This window comes from Leptosomus discolor, chromosome 1 (genome assembly GCF_034619465.1).
Source record: "Leptosomus discolor isolate bLepDis1 chromosome 1, bLepDis1.hap2, whole genome shotgun sequence".
NCBI lineage: Eukaryota > Metazoa > Chordata > Aves > Leptosomiformes > Leptosomidae > Leptosomus > Leptosomus discolor.
In genome coordinates, this window is record NC_141391.1 from 73,032,824 (window position 1) to 73,047,735 (window position 14,912).

General features: G+C 44.0%; 1 protein-coding gene across 1 annotated transcript in view; it reads left to right on the forward strand.

The window, feature by feature from the left end:
• Positions 1-7,809: 7,809 nt before the first annotated feature.
• The window catches only part of MGAT4A (alpha-1,3-mannosyl-glycoprotein 4-beta-N-acetylglucosaminyltransferase A), a 72,203-nt gene continuing 65,100 nt past the window's right edge, over positions 7,810-14,912 (forward strand). Inside the window, exon 1 of the mRNA XM_009947622.2 lies at positions 7,810-7,903. Coding sequence (XP_009945924.1) covers positions 7,810-7,903 — 94 coding nt within the window. The remainder of the gene's footprint in view (positions 7,904-14,912) is intronic.

A 14,912-nucleotide genomic window follows, 5' to 3' on the forward strand; every position in this document is an offset into this window, starting at 1 on the left:
GTGCCAGGTGAGGGCCTCAAGTCTTCCCGGTGCTGCACCATGACTCGAAGCCCGGCTCCTGAACACACCCGATTTAAGAAGGTGGTTGAAGGGGTGTTTGCTTTTCCCTTCACCAGCCGTGCGCCGCAGGGATGGCACACAACCTTACGCAGAAGACAGGCTGGGGCATAGACCAGTTGCAGGGGCAGTGGGCAACCACTGCCAGTCCTTCCCCAATACACACTTGGGTGTATTTGTTTACTTTATTGTTGACATGGGAGTGTAGCAAAGGCGCCGCAGAAATACAGCTTCACTGAGCGAGGCGCTCTAGCATGTAGCAAAAAGGTCATGAAAGGCTTACAGTTGAAAAAAGCAAAACTGAGGCGAAATGAAGGTAGAAGCCCTGAGCATCCCAAAGGTGTTGTTCTGGTAAAAAACAAGGTTAGTGGCAGGCTGGGAATAAATCCTGTCTCTGAGCGAGGACCCAATTTTCAGTCAGGAGACCCAGACAGTTTTCAGGCGGCCATTTTACAGCTGAGCAACTGTTAAGGCTTTTGCTGCCACTGCGAAGCACCTTTACTGTTTTTGCATTTTTCCTAGTGCCTGGGAAAGCCAGAACATGAGCACGGTGAAACGCAAGGACAACAACGCCGTCGTGCTTCTGAATGAGTCAGGAAAAGTGCCTGGATGAAACAAGTTCCAAATCTGATGAATGGCAACAGCTGTGCAGCCCTATAGAAGTGGTTTGCCCAGGTGTGCCAGAAACAGTCACTGCAGCATACGTGAAATTATGGCAGGCCTGGAGCGTCTTTTGCCGCTTTGTCTTTACTCTGACACTTAGGTAATACCTTAGCAAAAATTTCCCAGCATGAAATCTTCCCTCTGTCGAAATATGATTATGCATTTCTCTCTCATGGTTTTTTTTTTTCTTTTTTTCCTGCTGGTGTAGAATAGCAAGCTCCTCGGTCTTTTTTTTTTCTGCAACCAAAGCTGGAACACTGAGGATTTAAACTCCTCATGTTTTGAAAAAAATTTCTGCCCCCAAGTCCCCCCATTATGGCTGTTACAGCACTTGTACTTTAACACTTGCTTTTGGAAGTGCTTAATCTTCTCCAGTTTCAAACTGATACTCCAGTTGAACAGCACTAGCCGCAAGATGAAAGAGTAACTCGGCAGGAAGAAAGATTTCAGAAATTTGCTGGCATTAAATATTGTTCAGGCCTATAAGGGAGCTGCCACCCTCACCAGAAGTAAGAGACGTTTTACTGTGTCAGCCCAACAGCCCCAACCCCTTTCCTCTGGCAGCTGTAGCATTTTCCTTCACTGTGCACTTTTTCCACCCATCAAGCAGTGGAATATGCCAAGCGGCATTTGATTATTGCTGCAGTAGGTCAGATGAGGGCAATGATGATTTCTTTTTTTTCTGTCTTGAACTTTGTCTCCCTTCTCAGGTGACTAACTTCAGGGGACAATGTCAGAGGAGCTGAGAAACAACCACCTTACACTTAGTCTATTGTTTGGGGAAGTTCATGGTTAATTGGATACCATCAACATCTGGTCAGTAAACCTTCCTAATGCAAACGTTCAATCAGTGAAAGAAAAAAACATAGGAAAGCTCAGACAGTCCTCGTGAAATAACTGTCATTAAACTCATCTTGTAACAGAGTCTTCTCTTCAGCAGACTAAGCTCTCCCAACAAAAGGACTTTTATGTGAAAATGTCTCCACCAGTTTTTTTTCCCGGCACAGAAATGCAAAAATTCATATCCCAAAGCAACACTAATCTGTTAGAGGCAAACAATGGTGGCTCTAATGTTTTTAGCTTGTTGGGATCTTTACAGAACATTCTGCTGTAGATGTGTGTCTGTGCGCGCACATGTGAGGACTTGCACGCGCCAATTTTTGTTTGAAAGTCGTGCTGAAGTGGTTTTTCAATAAAAAATCCACTTTATTCCATTTCTTTATAAAAACGGAGGATTGGAGCACACATTTACATACTAAATTTTCATCACTCAATGAATAAAATCACAGAGCAGCCTGGGTGTCAAGACCTTCCAAGCTTCTCCTGAGCTTCTTTTTTGCGCTCTGCCTGATTTGCCACTGACTCCTCTTTGCAAGCTTTGAGAAAGCCAGAAAAATTGCTGAGAGCGACTGTGCAGGTATGTGAATGTGTAAAAATACTGTAACATGTTTAAGTGGCGGGTAAAAAAAAATATCTATGGAGACTTGTTAAATGTCAGGCAGATAACTAGTAAGATTTTTCCACAGTTTCTAAAGTTCTGGTGGGGAACTCTCTCACTATAGGTAGCATAAGAGCATTAACTGAGGGTAAAAATGTGTACTATAGACTTTGTCTGAATTAGGTGGAAGACAAGAAAAAAAAAGTTGAAGCAATTGAGTTGGTCAAAAGGACTGAACACAGCTAGCCAGTTCACACTACGCTGCAAGAGCACGGTTCTTGCAAGGTAGACAGGACTGTACCCTAAGCTGAGGGTGCTGTTTGATTTTAATGAGAGCTTTCAGACCCCAAAACATGCACAAAATTCCTGGAACACGTGAAAGAAACCACTGAAGATGGGGATTACTTACAGAACAGGAACACCACAACCCTAAATAATGAACCCATAGAGTAAAGCTGCCACTGGCTTTCTTTCACTGGCTGCACAGCGCATCAGTAACGACCCTCTGGAGGAAAGTGAGTTCATTTTCACACCTCCAAAGCTGTGCCTGTTCAGCAGCGCTGGGGCAGCCCGCACGCCATCACCGCGTGAACGCCCTCCCCGGAGCCACGCTTGCGAACGGCACAAAGGACAGAGGGTTCATTTAACTGGTGTGAAGCAACAAGCTGCTCTTTAATTCAAACAGCTCTCAATACAAGCTCTGGGAGATGACTAACACAGTACAAACTCAACAGCAAAAATTCACGGCTGCAACTTCTCATCGCTGGCGAACAAGCACATCGCATTGGGCACCAACACGTGCGATTGTGCTTGGCGCTGACAAGCAGTTTGAGAAATCCTCTGAGCCCAACTTCCTTTCAGGAGAACTGCCCTGTCACACAGCAGGCCAGGGGCTCGACCCTGAAGTGACCAGGGAGAACCAAGCTGAGGACAACCCTCCAGCAGCTGACACGGGGCAACGAGTAACCAAGTGCCGAGGCAGCTAAGCCTTTCTCGGGACTCTTCCAGAACACTAAACCCCAGAGAGCAGAGCGCAAGAGCAGACGCGGACAGACATCCACTAACTACAGCCCTCCCGGCTCCCGCGCCCGCTACTGAGGGAGGCCTCGCGAGACTGAGCCATTTATAGCCGCGGCCGAAGAGAGCGACAGGACGCACAGCCAATGAGCGGCGCTCTCCGACGCGGCGCCCATTGGCTGCCGGCGGGGACGGCGCCTTGGCCGGCGGGCGGGGTTTCCGCGCCGGTGGGCGGAGCCGGAGCTCCGTGAGGTTTCACGGCTCCCGGGACGGGGGGCGGTTGCGCGAGGCGGGCGCGTCGCTGACGAGGGAAGGGCGGGGGGCGGGCGGGCGAGCGAGGGGAGCGAGAAACCCGGCGTGAGCCGCCCCAGTCCCTCGCCGCCGCTCCCGCCCCGCGGCTCCCCCTGCCGGAGCGCAGCGCCCAGGTGAGGACGGCAGCGGCGGTCAGCGGGTCCCGCTCTCCCTCCACCCCCCGGGCCCCTAATGCCGCTCTGCGGAGCCGGCTCGGAGCCGGCAGCCGGGTGGCGGCAGCAGCTAACAGCCGGCTCGGCTTTTTTTTTTGGGGGGGGGGGGGGTGTTAGGGCCGGACGTCTTTCCGTACCCTCTTGGAGTGGGTGTGCAGCGGGGGGGCGCTCCCCTTTCCAGCGCCACGGGTGGCTGCGGTGTCAGCGGAGGGAGGGCAGGCAGAGGGCCGGGGGCCGTCCGGCTCCCCTCGTCGGCATGGGTGCACCCTTCCGCGCTGACATGCACCTGCGGGGGGGTAGGGAGCGGTTGCGGCTCCTTCGCAGGACTTGCTGGCGCCCCCTCTCTTCGCCCTGCGCCGGGGGGTGCCCGCGGGGTGGCGGCGCTGCGGTCCGGGGCAGAGCGGTGCTGCTCCCCCCGCTCCATTTCCGGATGGGGCGCCTGGGGGAGACCCCTCTTTTCCCCTTCTCCTCCCTGCCTGCCGGGGGGCTTCGGCGGAGTTTGCAGTTTCCACTTCCCCCCCCCCCCCCCCCCCCCCCAAACCTCGCTCCGATGCACCGGGCGCCGCGCAGCTCCCCGGACCGCCGCTCTCCCGCCCCTCCCGTCTCCTCCAGCTCTCGCCCTCTGCCGCCCGGCAGAGCTGGCGGCGGCCGGTGCCTATCTCCCCGGCTGATTTAATTTTATTTTTTTTTTTTTTTTTCCCCTCCCGTTTACCCGATTAAATAGCCACGACCCGGAGCGGGGAGACACCGGGGAAGGTCCCAACTAACTCGGGACGGTTTCCACGGAGGCAGCGGGTCCCCTTTCGCCGGGCTGGAGGCTGCGAAATGGCAGGGCGCCGGCCAGCCGGAGGTAGCGGCCGTTAGCGGCGGCGGCGACGGGGCGCCGCGGGGTTTGCCGAAGCGTTTCAGCGGGAGTAAGATGGAAAAGCCCCGGTTTAGCAAATCTCCTGCGCCTTTTTGTCTCTCTTAACCGTTCTCCCATGTCTTAAAGAAGAACCTTTTGAACGCAGCGCTGCTGCCGCGGTCGGTGATTTTTGCGCCTGCTGGCAGGATGGGGTTCGCTCTCACCCGCTCCGAAGTCTGGCGCTCCTCAGGCTTTGAGCTGCACCAGCTAACCCTTCGGCAACTATGTAAAGGGCCTTTGGAGGGGTATTGAGGCGTATCGGTTTTTATGGTTTGCAGTTGGAAATACGCTTCGGATGTGTTTTGGGAGTGTTGGATACGTACAGAAACTTCTTGGTTTGTTTAAGATGTGTTTCGGTAGGGTGGTGCCACTCAGCACCTGAAAGGTGCCAGGTACCTTCAGTACCTGTGGCCTTCAGCATCTTAGCAGGGTCATTCCCGTCAGTCTGCAGCGGGAAAGGTTGAGGTCATAACAGCGCTGGAAGATTTCTTGGGCTTTGTTTAGTTATACCCTGTCATAACGTCGTCTCAAACTGGATTTACCCCTCAGTTAAATTTGTTTAGTTTGTGGTGTAAATTATGGAACGAACCTAAAGTGACCACCTGGGGGTTAAATAATTTATGTGCATCTACACAAGGGTTTCTGCTGGTTTAACTGTATGCATTTTTAAAAGCCGGAACACTTCTTGTTGATGTGTGGCCTTGATGTATGCAGTTTGATATAGTGAAATGCTTGAATAATCATCTAAGTACTGCTGAGCTGTAGCTGAGCTGCTGGTGCTTGTGCTCAGAGGAGTGGTTACAACACCAGAAGAGAAGGATGAAAGCAGAACCAGCCAACTCAAAACCATGATAATTAATAATTTGACACAGTTTTGTGCATACTCACTGCTAATTAAATCAGGTTGCTGCTGGAGGGTTTTTTTGTTTATTTTTTTTGTTTGTTTTCTGAAGTCTTCTAGGCTGTATTTTTTTGTGGATTCAACTAGCACAGTGAGAAGCCCTGATCACATCATCTTGATTATATTGCAGCAAATGTGCAAATGGTGCCCACATATTGTGGCAAGGCAGGCACTTCCCTTACATTATCAGATGATGTTTTTACTTTCCTGGCTGCCCTCTCTTGTTTGCATGTCGGACCAGCTGCCTGTTGCCCCCAGTGGGATAATCTGTCTAGCTTGCAGCCTGGTCCTTTGTGCACACCTGAGCTGCTCCAGAGAGATCTGACTGCTGTTAAAATAATGGTAAAGGTAGATTAGTTTAGGCATCCTTGCTTCAGAGCTACTTTAGCCGTGCTAAACTGTTAATTCATGTAAACAGGCCTTACAAAACCTGGGGCTTTTGAGATCTTTGCCTTTCCTTGCTATTAACATTCACCCAGACTTTTATCTTCTCACCTAATTGCTATTGCCTGCCCTTCTGAGTTTTATGATCTCCTATTTAAAGTGCTAGTGCCCTGGCATGCCATGCTCTCCATGTTAGGTTTCTATAGGTCTCTCAAGTTGCCTTTATCTTTCATTGTGTTGAATTCAGGTTTCCAGTATCATAAGGCATTTCACGGTTCTTTCTATTCCTGCTCCTTACTTTGTTTCTTACTGAGCTTTACCATCCGCTTTGTTTGCTTCCTATGTACTTGCATTCGTTCCCTTCCTCATAGGCACTGTGTGATTTCGAGTTAATGTTTAAAGCCACAAACCTATGTGTGCGTAGAGTTCCTCAAAAGAAAGCACGTTATTAGCATTATAGTAATCGTAGTCTGAAGGTAAATGCTTCCTGTAACTTGGATGTTGTGGCCAAGATTTGGACACAAGAGCGTGTGGTTCTGCAACTTTGTTGTTCCCTTCCGTTCATTTGCTAACCGCGCCTGTTGGTTGTGTCCCGTTTTGCAAGCTGTTAGTGAAGGTAGCGTGTGCTGCGACACAAGCTTGGGAAGAGCAGTTCAGATTTGACTGGAATCTCTTGGTACCATAATAATAAGAAGTGTTTTTTGCCTGTTGTTCTAAATACACCCAGGCAAGAGAGTGACAGAGATCTCTTCCAAGGAGAATTCATAGCAAGTTAGTTATTGCTGGGTAGCACACTTGTTTCAGATGTAGTTTATAGTGGGGAAAAACTGGCAGTGCCTTAAAAGAATGTTAAATGTTAGTGTTTGAACTACTGTAAAGGATGATTTAGTGCTTTAAAAACAAATCTGCCCCCACTGCCATCTTTTAAAGTTGATTAGTTTATTTCCCGCTCCTCTTTGTCTTGCTCAGTTGGGACAGTGTGGTTAGATTCTGGCTGCATTTGGCCAGTTGAGGATTTTCTAATCCCAGGATATGGAGCCTTCCCCTGGGATAAAACTGAACTGTAGGTAATTTCTGTGTTTTGTCCTTGTGCCTGTGCGGCGGAGATAGAGGAGCGGTACGGTCATATCACAGCATTTTATGGGGCTTTTGGGTTGTTGCCAGTTGGTATAAATTGAACAGTCTCTGCATGTGTGACTGTAGCCTGTGCTTTAGCTGCTTAAGCTAGGAAAAAAAAAATGGTTGTGGATGAATCAAATGCTCTTGCATTGAGCAGAGAAAGATGAGTGATGTAGGTTTGTAAATGTGGTTTAAAGCTCTGGTCTCCCAGTTCGCTGGGGGTGGTTCTGCTGCAGTCGCGTTGGGCCTCACTGGTATCAGTGGGGTTTTGTTGCAGTGAGTACTTAGGAGCAGGGCCTTGAGTTGCTGAAAACAGCTCCTGTATCAGTTTGTCACCTGCCAGGTGACACGTGGTCTTGCCTTGAGTTTATGATAAAAATGTGATGTATGTGTTTGTCCTTTAACAACCAAATTCATGTGAAATACAGCTCCTCTAGATAACGAGCAGTCTTAACAGAAAAAAGACAGATTAAGCTAACAAGTTCTATTCTCTGAGCCAGGACTGAGGCAGCGCGAGGGAGGTGGATGTAAGCTACAGTAATGAGCGTAGAGTAGTATTTCTTTACCGGATTTTGGTACGTGGGGGACTCTTGTAAATATTTCTTGCATAATCTGTTAAAATTTTATTTCCTTTAAACAGGACTAGAAGAATAAAGAGAAGTTTAATTTATGACAACTATAAGAAAGCTTGCAGCAGTTTGGAATGGATTGATTTATGGTACCCCTGATATGTGAGAAGCTACATTTTGTGTCACTGTTGGCCTATTGCTGCTGGTGGACTTCAGCTGACTTCATTGCAGCGAGCCCAACAGATAGGTCCTCATCGCTAGCAGAACATAAACAAGTGTGATGCTGAAATGAGATGAGGCTCCGAAATGGAACTGTGGCCACCGTGTTAGTTTTCATCACTACTTTCCTCAGTTTGTCCTGGTATACTGCGTGGCAAAATGGGAAAGGTAAGTAAAAGGCTCCAAAACCTTCATTGACCAAACCAAATTGACCTTCACGTGGCTGTATGTCAGAGGAATGAATAGTACCGGGATGTGCGCTGCTGCTGTATGTTAGCAGTCTGTAAATTGCTCGTTGACTAGCTCTGCTCCAGAAGGTATTCCCTTGGTGAGGAATGAACACCTGCTAGTAGGTTCAGGAAAATTAACTTAGAGTGATTGTGATTTAAAAAGAGAAAAAAAACCATACCTGAAGAAACCCAAATGCTGCTGTTGGAGGGAGGGGTTGGTCCAGGCTGAATAGTTGTATTTTGTGTTTTTTTGTTTGGTGTTTTTTCTTTTCCCCTGGTTTATAGTTGTTGGAAAAACATATGGTCTCTGGTTGGTTGGGGGTTTTTGTTGTTTTGTTGGGTTTTTTTTCCTCCTTCCCGTGTAACATATGGCCAATGGACCCGGCTGGAGAATGTTGTTTTTGGTGCTGCTTTCTGTCTTCACTCATGTTTCAGTGAAGGGAGTGACAAACTGCCAATCAACATTGTTGAAACACTTTTCTTCCTCTCTTGAATGAAATGTAAAATATTTCTTGTCAGAGTATGATATAAGAAATAAAGTAATAGAGCAAATTGACCAGGTAGTGGGACATGCATCTGTTATAATAACATGAACCATCTCATGAAATAATCAAGTAACTATTCTGTAATAGATTTTTATCTTTTTATTTATTTTTTGTTGACCCTATTGCACTCCTTGTCAACTTTGGAAAATTCCATTTTTTCAGGACTGCAAGTCCTGCAAGTGAGATATTTTGGTTTTGTCCATCAGTAAAGCAAATAAACTTGTTCAGCAGCGGTTTCTAGAAGAAGAAAGGTTTTGGGTTGTGTTGTTGTGTTGTTGTTTTTTCTTTCTTTATAAACAGCTGATCTCTGGAAAAATAGTAAATCATGTGCTTCAAAGATCAAGTAATTTTAAAACATATTCTGTCTTAAGTGAGATTGCTATGTGGCTTGTTCTGACTATTCTGCAGACAATATTATCTTCTGTTGTGCCTCCGGTCCAACAAGAGGAAGCTGAGATTTTCCAGGAATACTGTCTGCTGTAGCACAGCCAACTTGTTACCCTTATTTAAGTATAAAAGAAGCAGATGAGTTCTGTGGCATATTGCCTTTTTTTTTTTTTTTTTTCCGCCGTTGGGCACGTGTTGGAGAAGCAGGTGTCTTGTGGTGTGCTCTCTGCTGTAGCAGTTGGTTGGTAGGCTAGCCTTCTGAATGTAAGCAGCAGGAAAAATGTCAGTTTCTCGAAGTTATGGTAATATATAGATCTTTTAATTGGACAACAAAAGTGTAGATGTGCCAAAAACTGACAAGAAAAGGATATTTGAAGAGCACTGTGAGTCTTATTTTCTTCATTTTGGCTAATACGACTTTCTCTAGTTAGATTTTTTTGTTACTGATTCATTTTTTGCTACAGAACCTTACAAGAATTTTGCTTCCACATCAGCAAAGATACGTATATCTGACATTCTTTCTCATGCTTTTTTCCTTTCTTACTTGACATGTGATTTACAAGTCTTTTTCTCTTTTGTCAAAGTATAATACAAAGAAGAGTCTCCTTTAAAAGAAATTAACAAAAATCTGTTATTTTGAGAGTATTAGTGTATATAGCACTTGGTGACAATTTAAGCTTTTGTTCACAAGACTGCTCAATTTTTTTTATACTTTTCTTCCCCATCTGAATGCTTCGAATCAAAACTTTCTTAATGTTGGTGTGAAAGTTCAGCATTTGTCTTCTTCCAGACCTTGCTGTTCAGCATTAAGATGGTATTTGTTAAATAAAAAACAGTGTAACAAGACATCAGTAATGTGTTAATCAATCATAAATCACAGTTATGAAGCTATAGTCTAGATAATTTGCTCTTAAGGTGTTGCTTCAAGATGAATTTGTACATAGAATATTGTTTTTTAAATTTTGTTTTACTTTTTAACTTACGTTTAGCACTTTATTAATTTGCACGAATTGTCTAAAATCAAAACAGACTTTAGTTCATTTAGTACCACGTTTTCAATTAGGGACGTTTCTGCACTAATGGAAAAGGTTCAGAAACTGATTATATCTATTTATTTAGAATTTTTTTTTCAAGTTTGATATGACATTTATTTAGTAATCTTTGCGGGATGGTATCTTAATTTGTTGATAACATTTTCATTACAAATTGAGTGACTCAATTAGATGCAAATATAGTGCTTCCTGTTCCCATTCACTGAAAGGCTATGAGGTGTCACATAGGTGGGTGACCGTCATCTTTTGTTATTTATTACGTATTTATGGCATGCACTAGATTCCTGTAGATATTTGTCAGTCTTTGGCCAGCAAAGTAAACACTACTTACTTTTTTTTTTTTTAAAAGAAAAAGCAAAACCCTGACTTGCTAGCTTCTCAGTGATAACAAAACCAAATGTTGCTTTTTAAAAGCAGAAGCATAGTGCCTTGTTTGTAACAACCCTAATCCAGTCTTCAAGTGATTAATTTTAATTGAGGAACTAAGATCTTGGATAATTGTCACTTAAAATGCAGAACCATTTGTAGAATATCAATAAGACTAGAATGATGTGATATTTTTGTAGATTATGTCTTCTAGTAAATATACATAGTCTCAGTCTATGCAGGATAGGATTTAGACGCTTCAAAGTGATACAGACTTTGTGCAAAAATTCATCTCTGCGAAACAGTGCTGTGCAAACTTTGAGGATATACTAAAAAGTTATCAGGAGTTGAAGGAAATAGTCTGTCTGAAGGGCCATCACTGGAAACATCATGGCTTTATCTTCCCCAGTGGTGATCTAATGTAACTAATCGTTCATGGGGCAAGTATCGCTGTTTGGATGAAATGGCCAATTACATGGTTTTACTTTTAGATTTAACTGTGTTTGAAGAAGGTTGACTGAAATACCTCTTGTCTTTGGAGACAGTCTTCAAAATTAAGCCAAGATCTTTGTCATTTTCTGGACTCCATACAAAGTCTAGAAGCGCTGGAGTTGTAAGGAAGCAGTACAAGCCCTGACTACACCTGGGAAAGAACTCTTTGTGGGATTTATGAACAAGGGTTGTAAGACTGCTTTCTAGGAGTTAAAAGTGTGTTATGATTAGCACAAATGAAGTAGATGTTGGAAATCAAATCTTACCAAAATGCAGATTATTTTGGTACACAGAAGGAGCACTTTTAAGGGATCTGCAGTCACTTCACATTCACAGTTAGTTCAGTGTAAGGTGTCCTTGGATTCCTCCTAAGACTGAGCTCTTACGCAAGCGATAACTTTATGCTTAACACCGTCTCTTTTGACTGAATCATGCTTTCTGGTACCACTGACCTGCTCAGGGTCACAGGTCTTCACCACTTCATTTGTGAGCTGCAGAAAAGCAGTGGGTTTGGTTTGGGGTTTTTTTGATCCCAAAGGCACTGCTCTTAAGAAGATCTAACCAGTACAAAACAGTCGTGTGTACCTATTACACCAGTCACAAAAATTACATCAAATCTGTTGTGCCCTATGTAGAGAGCGTTGTCTTGATGCTTTGATCTTTAATGTGACTAGTGGTCTGGGAACGTAATGTTCCAAGAGCGGCATTATGCTCCATAATGCTGAAGAAACTCCTCTTGGGTCAACAAACTTCCTGATGCCTGTCACCACCATGGAAGTTGCAAAGGAAGGTAAATAATTAGGGCAGATGTGGTAGGATGAAATTCTTCAGCAAAGCGTTCATCAACCTCATCACTTGCTTCCCAGGTTAAAGTCCTTCTCTGATCCTGCCACCTTTGATTTAAAAAAAATAAAAAAGCGGAGCAGTTTTTGGTTTAAGGTATGTGTGTTTTGTTCTTGGTGAAAGACAGTAGTTGGCGGTGTCTTGTGTCACTTCTAGAGGGCATTTGACTACTTGAAGTGGTGAGGACATGTATGAAATATGTATTGTGAAAATCTATACAACTTAACCCTTCAAGGTTGTCTAAATGATGTGGTTCCAGAGTGCTCTGAAAACTGGTAGTGTATGCCATCTTTTTCCTATCTAAAACATACTCTTCATTAAGGATGAAGAATTAGTTGAAAAAGCTTCTGGTTTTCAGTTCATCCAAGAGCGGTGGTGTAACTGTAGTATCTCCTCACTGTATAAGGATGGGTTATTTTGGTACCTTGGTTTAAATTCACATGGGAAGACCTCCAAGAAGACTTTTACTTTTGAGATGTTTAGCTAGCTTCCTAGTTTGTTGAATATTCACTCATACTTAAGGAGTGATGGTTGGAGCTACTGTTTTGTTCTAAGCATGATTTTTTCTTTCGTTTGGAGAGAAAATGGCCTGGGCTGTGTAATAAAACTGTTGTCTTCTTTCTCCTCTGGCTGTTTTCATAAAATTAGAATTACCACACTGTTTCTCAGCCACAATAACCACAAGTGATGAAAAATATCTAAACAACAAGCATAGGAAGACTTATCTGAGACTAAACCAAGAAGGCTTAGCCAATGGTGGAAAATTTTGGAGTAACAACGAGGCATATTAATTCCTGGAGGGAGAAGACTCTTACAGAACCATGGAGGAAACGGGACAAGGAGGACAGGATATATATATATTTTTTTTTAATTATTTTTTTCCTTGGTGGTCATTATGCAAATAGATTAGAAATCTGAGAGATACATGTTAGTGTTTTGCAACCATAACCCACCTTTGTTTATGCTTTAATCCTAAGAGAAGCTGTTGTTTGAGTAAATGCTGATCACAGTCTTCTGACTGCATGTTCTGACTTTCAGTTACGTGCTGATTTCCCACTGATATGAATTAAGACCAACCAGCCTAAAAAGTTAAATGGACTACAAACTGGGAAGAGTGGAGGCAGAGGAAGGGATGGGATGCTGAAGTAGAAAGTGCATATAACAATTTATGCCAGTTTGTTTGGAGAAGAGAGGTCTTTTTTTCTGTTCCATTAAATAGAAGGGAAACATTGGTTTCCTTTGGAAAGTCTATTGCAGATCTTTCAGGAGCTGAAATTAAAGGAAATAGGAGTTTCCTTTTTGTTTTTAACACCAGCACATGAGCATTACTCTGGTCTTTATCTAAAATACACTTCAAGCTTGGTTTCCAAAACTGACAAATTGGCGTATAGCTTGTTGATATTAAAAATAGGAGTTGAATTTCATTAAAGCCAGGAATGTAGGTTTGGAATAGTAACTGAGAGTCCTGTGCAGGCAGTGAAGAAGCCGTCTCGGGTGAATCGGGCAGAAGGGGTATATATCCCAGGTGGGCAGTGTTTAGGTTTGCGGTATCTTTATGTCCGTCTTGTGCCTGTTGCAGCAGAACTTCTGACAGCAGTTATTCTGGTGAGCTGCAGTGGAAAGGATTGCAACCAAAGGGGCTTTTGCAGCACCACCGTGTCCCCTTGCTTTCTTTGTAACATGCTGGCTGGGTTAGCTTGGCAGTTTATGGGTTTCTAAAACTGGGTGCTACCAGAGCATTTAATATGACCAGACTCAGCCAGCATCTTGAGGTACTACTCGTGATTGTGGCCCAGTCCTCAGATGTGAGGAAAGGCAATACTTTTGCTCAGTGTTGCTTCTCTTGATACTTCTTCAGCCTGAGTCTTCTAGGCTTGTGTGACTCCTCCAAAATGCTGCTTGCTGCTCTTATGCAGAGACTATCATGTGAGCAATGTAGCCAAGCCAGGAAAGAAAGTTGCATCTGAAACAGCTGCTTGTACCTTACTGTAAGAGATGAATCTACTGAGAAGCATTTGCAATGGATTGTAAGCCACTGTGTATTTATCTTCTTGCTAGTAACTGTCTTCCTAGACTAGTTACAACATGGTCACATTTTAACAGTGAGCAAGAGGGGCTTTGCAATGATCTGTCCTGATTTTGATTTTGGTGGCGATTGATGTTTTCTTGAGTGAATCTGTGTGTTGAGAGGGAGAGATTTCTTACTAGATTTCAAATGGTACCGTGCTGGGAGGAGCAGTGAAGGTAGGCAGAGAGATTGAATTTTAAAATAACTTATGCAAATTGGAGACCTTGTCAGGAAGGAGGGTGAATGGAGGGTTGAAGGTAGGTGAAAGTGCCCCAGACAAAACAGGGGGTGCAATAAAGCAGAAGAAAATAAAATGCATATATAAAGCATGGGGAAGAAATTTGCTGTTAGGATTCTAGTTAGGAATGGCAGTTTACTGTGAATCTTGTGCTAAGAGTGATCATCGGGTTATTGCAGAAAACAAAAGAAATTGAACAGAAAAGGGGTGTTAAGGAAGTAAAGTAATATGAAGTCTACTACTCCAGCAAGACACAGGAAGTCTTCTTTCTGCTCTGCTTGGCACTGTGTCTGCTTCTGGATGGCGCACTGCAAAGAAAATAGATTCCTTAGATGGGGTTCAAAGGAGCATCAAGTGATCAAAGCTCTAGAAAAATCTACACTGTAAGGGAATGGTCAGTATCCTGACATTCCTTAGCTTAAAGGAAGGGTGTGAGAAGAGAAAGAGGAAGATAGTTTTCCAAATATTTTCAAAGTTCTTGCAAAAATAAACAAAAAAGGGACATAATCTATTGTTTGTGGCCATGGCAAATAACAGGATATAAGGGACTGAAATTGAAAGGGAGACCAGGGTTAGGTAGTGGAAAAAATTTTTGTAATGGCAAGTACAGTTACATACCGGAGTAGATTTTCGGGAGGCGTGAAGAATTTCCATATAGGCATTTTCAAGAACAACTTAAACCAGCGATGACAGGTAAAAGACACTAGTACCATGTTTGGTACCAATAGAGATTTGAGCTGGCACAAAATGAGTGAGTTACACTGTGTTTTTTAAATACAGTGTGACACTCCCAAAATAAGTCTTAGGGAAGACCTACAGCTGGCAGGAACAATTTAACTTCAAACTAGGTATCTTGCTGAAATTAGTTTTGACTGGGGGCTTGGACTAGATGACCCCTAAAAGTCTGTTCTAACCTACGTTACACTAGGTGCTCTTGACCTTTGCCAAGTTAATCT